This window comes from Dendrobium catenatum, unplaced genomic scaffold, assembly GCF_001605985.2.
Source record: "Dendrobium catenatum unplaced genomic scaffold, ASM160598v2 fragScaff_scaffold_993, whole genome shotgun sequence".
Classification (NCBI taxonomy): Eukaryota; Viridiplantae; Streptophyta; class Magnoliopsida; order Asparagales; family Orchidaceae; genus Dendrobium; species Dendrobium catenatum.
In genome coordinates, this window is record NW_021319455.1 from 251,660 (window position 1) to 258,065 (window position 6,406).

General features: G+C 39.9%; 1 protein-coding gene across 2 annotated transcripts; it reads left to right on the forward strand.

The window, feature by feature from the left end:
* Positions 1 to 1,978: 1,978 nt before the first annotated feature.
* LOC110111730 (pentatricopeptide repeat-containing protein At4g33170) lies at positions 1,979 to 5,439 on the forward strand. Of its 2 annotated transcripts, XM_020843728.2 has the most exons (2): positions 2,286 to 2,440; positions 2,515 to 5,439. In XM_020843728.2, exons 1-2 carry the CDS (start codon positions 2,423 to 2,425, stop codon positions 5,035 to 5,037), a joined length of 2,541 nt encoding a protein of 846 aa, XP_020699387.1. In that variant the 5' UTR covers positions 2,286 to 2,422; the 3' UTR covers positions 5,038 to 5,439. The 2 variants fall into 2 exon arrangements, with proteins under 2 accessions (XP_020699386.1, XP_020699387.1); XM_020843727.2 differs by having other exon boundaries at positions 1,979 to 5,439.
* Positions 5,440 to 6,406: the final 967 nt, after the last annotated feature.

Below are 6,406 nucleotides of genomic sequence, written 5' to 3' on the forward strand. Positions count from 1 at the left end.
TCACTGGATTTTTGCCTTTATGGTCTAGAAGGCTGCTTGGACTATGCCTGGTTTCAATTTTGGTGTCGTTGGATGGTCCTGTTGGGCAACCAGAGACTGGACTTTTGAAGGACTATGATGATTGCAATCCTATTCTTCTCCCCTTGGAGGGCCAGGAAGCAGCTTCTCTTCGGCAACCAGGGGATCTTCTCATCCGTCTGGATGATTTTGGCTAGCTGGGTTTTAATTCTATGGATTGCTTACTGAGTCCTTATTGTATTTGCTTTTTCTTTTCATAGGTTTGTTTTTGTTAAGCAGCTGGGCTGATATGTTTTATCATTTGCTTCCCTTTTTTGTATTTAGCAAATGATCTTATTACTTGTAACATTTTCACTTATTAATGAGATGGGCTAAGGCCAAAAAAAAAATCTAGGAGCCTGAAATACTTTTATTTTTAATAATAATAAACCATATTCCCTTGAAATAAAGGGGCTGTTTGGTTGCCTGAAAAGAAAATGCAGTGTAAATTAAATGCAATGTAAAGTAAATGCAGTGCATTCCGAATACTTTGAGCCTATTTGGTTGTCTGCAAAATAAGCACAGGAGAATTGTTTCCCTTGTTTGGTTAGGTAGAATCATAGTAAAGTAAAAGCGTTTTTTTTGTAATATTTTATTTTGTCACCTCTAATTTGGCCTGAGTTTAACTAATTAATTATGATGACTAAGACTTTATTTGGGATGACTTCCTTATTGCCTCTTAAAATAACTTTTTAGTTTAAAATTTTAAATTTTTATATTTACACTGAAAAGTTGCTTTAAGAAGCATTACAAAAATCATCCCAAACAAAATTTAAATCTTCATTTGGGACAACTTTCAAATTGCTTTCTAAAACACCTTCTTACTACATATAAATTTGTTTAAAAAAATTTTGTATCAAAAAATCACTTTAAGAAGCAGAATATAGCGCCCAAATGTTACTACAACCAGAAGATAACAAGAGAATAATACAACTTAAATCACCCTCAATAATCTTAACCAAAATTTTAATTAACAGAGAACAAAAGACAGCAAAATATCGTAAAATGCATTATCCTCAAAATAACCATTCAGCAAGGGCCAAAGAAGCAACTGAACGAGTAATAGAAGATTCACCTCACAGCCAAATTCACAGAAATCAGGTGTAAGTGAACCAAACCAATCAATCTGTAAGAGAGGAATAGATTCTCTCAGTTGGAATGTGTTGAACTGTTTCGATCACAACAACCACAAGTAGTTCTAAATCCCAGCAGTGAATTAATGAGGCGAACATAGCAACGAATCTAAAAATGAAGCAAAACAGAGATAAGATTCAAAGATAAATTACCTCCAAGGAAAGTTAAAAATTCCATTCGAAAAAAGCATCAATGTAGCAAGAAAGCTAGAGAAGCAAAGTAACGATAGTCAGAGACAAATAATCTCGAAGAAACTTGAAATTTTAGATTAGGTTTTTCAAAACACAAAAGTCAAACCCATTCTACATAAAATAAAAAACGATATCATAGGAAATCATTCCAGAACTCGGGATTCCACATTCATCTATCTTGAGCACGAATAGGCATACCAGCATATTGCACTTGACAAGATCAAGGGGAGTGACGGCCATGTGCGTGAGGCCGCAGCTAACGAGGCCTCCTGCTGTACAGGCGGCGTAGAACAAGGTTGGATACATTCCGTTATTCTTCTTAGGATCGCTGGGTGCCTCAGAAAATAATCAACCCCCCTATTACACGCCTAATGCATCGGATAATTTTCTTTTGTTCCGTTCAAAATTAACCAAACAACCCTATTTGGTAAATACATATATTTGATTTACTTTACACTCCTAATTCAGGCTTCGTTTGGGACGGCTTTTCTATTGCTTTCTAAAATGGAGTTTTAGTACAAAAATAAAAAATTTTGTACTAGAATTCCGTTTTAGAAAGCAGTAAAAAAGCCGTCCCAAACGAAGCCTCAGTCAACCAAACAGCCCCAAAAGCTCAAGAGTCTAAAGACTCCACTAACACAGCCATTTCTTGTAGAACCACGAACAGTCGAATCCTCATGAACCCTACGCCAAGCAGATGCCCTACCTCCTATCGTCCGTTAAGTTCACCGCCCAGTTAGACTCGCTTCTCTACCGTTCTGCTGATCTCTTCCTCTTTCGTCTCTGCACCTTTTCCACTGCCGCCTCTCCATGGTTTCCCCTCCTCCGTGGCGCCGCCGCCTCCGGCGACCTTCATCTCCTTCTTCGCTCTCACGCTACCATCGTCACCTCCGGTGCCGGGTCCGACCGGTTCCTTACGAACAATCTCATCACAGCTTACTCGCAATGCGGCTCCCTCACCATCGCCCGCAAACTGTTCGACAAAATGCTGTACCGGGATTCCGTCACCTGGAATTCCCTAATCTCCGCTTACGCCCTCCATGGTCTCACCTCCGATGGTATAGCTCTCTTCAATCTAATGCTTTGCTCGGCTGAGCCCCCTACTCATCTAACATTCACTCCTCTCCTTAAGCTTTGCTCGGGTTCACTAGACCTCCTTCCGACATTGCAGTCCATTCATGGTTATGCTGCTAGGATTGGTTTGGACTCGGATGCGCTCGTATCAAGCGCTTTGGTCGGTGCTTACTCGAAAGTTGGATTTTTGGGTGATGCCCGTTATCTGTTCGACAGAATGGCTGATAGAGACATTGTGCTTTGGAATGTAATGATTAAGGGGTATTCTCAAATGGGATTGGCGAAAGATTCATTTTTGTTGTTTTCCGAGCTACATCAGAGCGGTGATCTTCGTCCAGATGCTATCAGTGTCCACTGCACCCTGATGTGTACAGAATCTGGTGAAAGATTTGACCAAGTGCAGGCTTATGGGATTAAATCCTCCCTTTTTGATGAAAAATGTGACGTAATAACATGGAATAAGTCCATGTCTGATTATGCCAAGGCTGGCAATAATGGTGCACTGAGTTGCTTTTTAGAGATGAAGAGGCGTGATGTGGAAAACGACCATGTAACTCTTGTCATTGTTCTAAGTGCCATTACAGGTCAAAGATCTTCTGATGTTGGGAGACAGATTCATGCTTTGGCCATAAAGGCTGGATTTTGTTTGGATGTTTCTGTTATGAATAATCTTGTTAATATGTACTCGAAGATGGGAATTTTTTTCTATGCAATGAAAGTGTTTGATGAGATGGAAAATTTAGATTTAATCTCATGGAATTCATTGATCTCTGGTGCCTTACAAAATGGTTATTCAGAAGTATCAGTTCAGATCTTCATGGACATGTCTAAGCGTGGCATTCTTCCTGATCAGTTTACTTTGGCAAGTATCCTACAGGCATGCTCAGCATTAACCAAAATCTCATCTTTACATGAACAGGTTCATGCTCATGCAATCAGAATGTGTTTGCTTGATGATATATTTGTGTTGACAGCGTTAATTGATGTTTATGCGAAGAAGGGGTTCGCGGTAGAGGCAGAGTCCCTTTTCAAAGACATGGACTGCTTTGATTTAACTTGTTTCAATGCTCTTCTTGCTGGTTATATAACAAACAATGCCAGTTACAAGGCGTTGAATCTTCTTGCATCTTTACATGAAAGTGGCGAGAGATCCAATCATTTCACTTTAGCTTCCATTCTGAAAGCCTGCAGCAATTTAGTTTCTATAGAGTGCGGCAAGCAAGTTCATTCCCATGCAATGAAGCTGGGTTTCGACTCCGACATATGTGTAAGTAGCGGATTAGTGGATATGTATATCAAGTGTGGTAATGTAAAAGATGCTTCTTCCACTTTTGAAGAAATATCTGAACCAGATGATGTTGCTTGGACAGCAATAATTTCTGGCTGTGTGGAGAATGGTGATGAGGACCATGCCCTGAGGCTTTATCGTCAAATGAAGGAGTCTGGAGCACTGCCTGATGAATTCACCATAGCTTCATTACTCAAAGCTTGTTCTTGCTTGTCTGTATTGGGTCTAGGCAAACAAATCCATTCAGATTCAATCAAATTAAACTGTGCATTTGATGCTTTTGTTAGCACTTCAATCATGGACATGTATGCCAAATGTGGGAATATCGATGACTCTTTTCTTTTATTTAAGAGGATGAACTCGAAGAGCATAGCTTCATGGAATGCCATGATACTAGGTTTTGCTCAGCATGGAAATGGAATTGTTGCCCTTAACCTCTTCAAACAGATGGAGTTAGATGGAATAAAACCTGATAAAATAACCTTCATTGGAGTCATTTCCGCTTGCAGCCATGCCGGTCTGGTATTCGAGGCTTACAACTATTTCAACTCCATGAGCCGAGATTATGCGATCGAGCCAGAAGTAGAGCACTACTCTTGCTTAGTAGATGTCCTCGGGCGAGCTGGACTTCTCATTGAAGCCGAAGAAGTCATCAAGAAGATGCCTTTTGAACCTTCACCATCTATGCTCAGGGCTTTGCTTGGTGCCTGCAGAATCAACGGTAACAAAGAAATAGGACAGCGTGTGGCCACTACATTACTGGAATTGGACCCAACTGACTCCTCTGCTTATGTTCTTCTCTCCAATTTGTATGCTTCTACAAGCCAATGGGAAGAAGTAAATGCTGCGAGGAAAAACATGAAGAGAAGAAATGTGAAGAAGGATCCTGGATATAGTTGGATTGAACAGAAAGACAAAGTTCACTTATTCGTTGTTGATGATAGCTCCCACCCTGAAGCAGCTGCAATACATGATGAACTTGAGGATTTAATGCAAAGGATCAAGAAAGAGGGCTATGTTCCTGATACTGACTTTGTGCTTCTGGATGTTGAAGAAGAGGAAAAAGAACGGTCTCTTTATTATCACAGTGAGAAGTTGGCAATTGCTTATGGTCTCATCAGCACTCCACCACCACTGGCAATTCGAGTGATTAAGAATCTCAGGGTCTGCGGTGACTGCCATAATGCCATCAAGTATATATCAAAGGTTGCTGGGCGGGAGATTGTGCTGAGGGATGCCAGTCGCTTCCATTGTTTTAGAGATGGGGTGTGCACATGTGGTGATTATTGGTAATCTGAAAACATTCTTTTCTTTGTGGAAGTATACATGATTTACTCGGGGGCTCTCGGTTGCAAGTTTTTTGAATCAAGAAGCATTTGAAAATATACCGGGCTTAGTTGAGTTGGTGGGTGAGCGTGGTTGGGATCCTCTTAAGTCTCAACTCATGTTTGATTCCTCTCTTATGCGGTGCGACTCCTTAAATGAGGAGAAAATAACTGTGTAGCACTGCACTTGTGGGGTTGGTTGCTGGTAGGCTGATCGAGAGATTAGTTACGTCACCATGTGCCTCCTTTGGGGTGGCAGGGGTAGATACCTCCATTAAAAAAAACTATTTTTTTATATTAAGGCTAATGATAATGCTGATATAAATATTTGAAATATAATGTAAGATAAATTTTATATAATTATAATGCTCATAGTTATTTGGTTGATTATGAAAGAAATTGAAGAGCTTTTTATTTATTTTTGGAATAATAAGAGCAACAATATCAATTTTTTATCCAGCTATATGGGATCGGCCACTTGAGTCATTTTTCTCTATTGTATTATATTCAAAGTCAAATTCTTATTTAAATTTAATTAAAAAAATCATTTGTAATACTTTCTAATTAAGCCTTTTTAAGTTTACCTCTAACTTTCTTAATATAGGTCTTAACTAGCATATATACTTTCCTAAATTGGTCATTGGCCTTTTTATGTGATCAAATCATTTAAGATGACTTTCTCTCATCTTATTTGTTGGTTGAGCTACTTCAACCTTATCACGTATATACTAATTTCACATTATATATTTGAGTGTCAGAGGAGGTTGAGTTGGCATGGACGTCTCACAAGTTCGAATAGGGATTGAGATTGGCTTGGTTGCGTTGGCATGGAGAAGGATGGAGGTGTCACGTAGTACCGCGAAGGTCTCATGTGTATCTTGATCAAGCGCTGAGCGGTTACTCTGGTAGCGGAGAGCAATGATAGAGAAAGTGGCGAGTGGTGATGGAGCTAGTGAGCGAGCAGCAGGTACAATGTTCATCAAAGTCCTACATGGGGTCCTGGTTGGGTAACTATGCTTTACTCAGACGGGCTTCACCCACCCACGCCCACCCATGGTAACTTTCGGAATGTCATACTCACATATACCCACCTGCTTTCCATGCTTTTTGAATGCAGTCTGTCATGGACTGATGGCCTTAAGGCTTGTTGCCCTTTGCTCTAATTGCAAACTTTCAAACCGCATATCATAATTTACTGTAGTCGCAGCATGGTTAAGTACTACACACTACGTAGTGAAGATTGCAGCAATATAAAATATAAGGTGATTAGTAATGTAAATTGATTTATCCTCCAATATTGAGTACCCATCCATACCCACCCAGAAGGCTATGGGTGT

Coding starts and splice junctions, on each gene's coding strand:
- LOC110111730 (XM_020843727.2), top strand. CDS start 2,080: ATGCCCTACCTCCTATCGTCCGTTAAGTTCACCGCCCAGTTAGACTCG.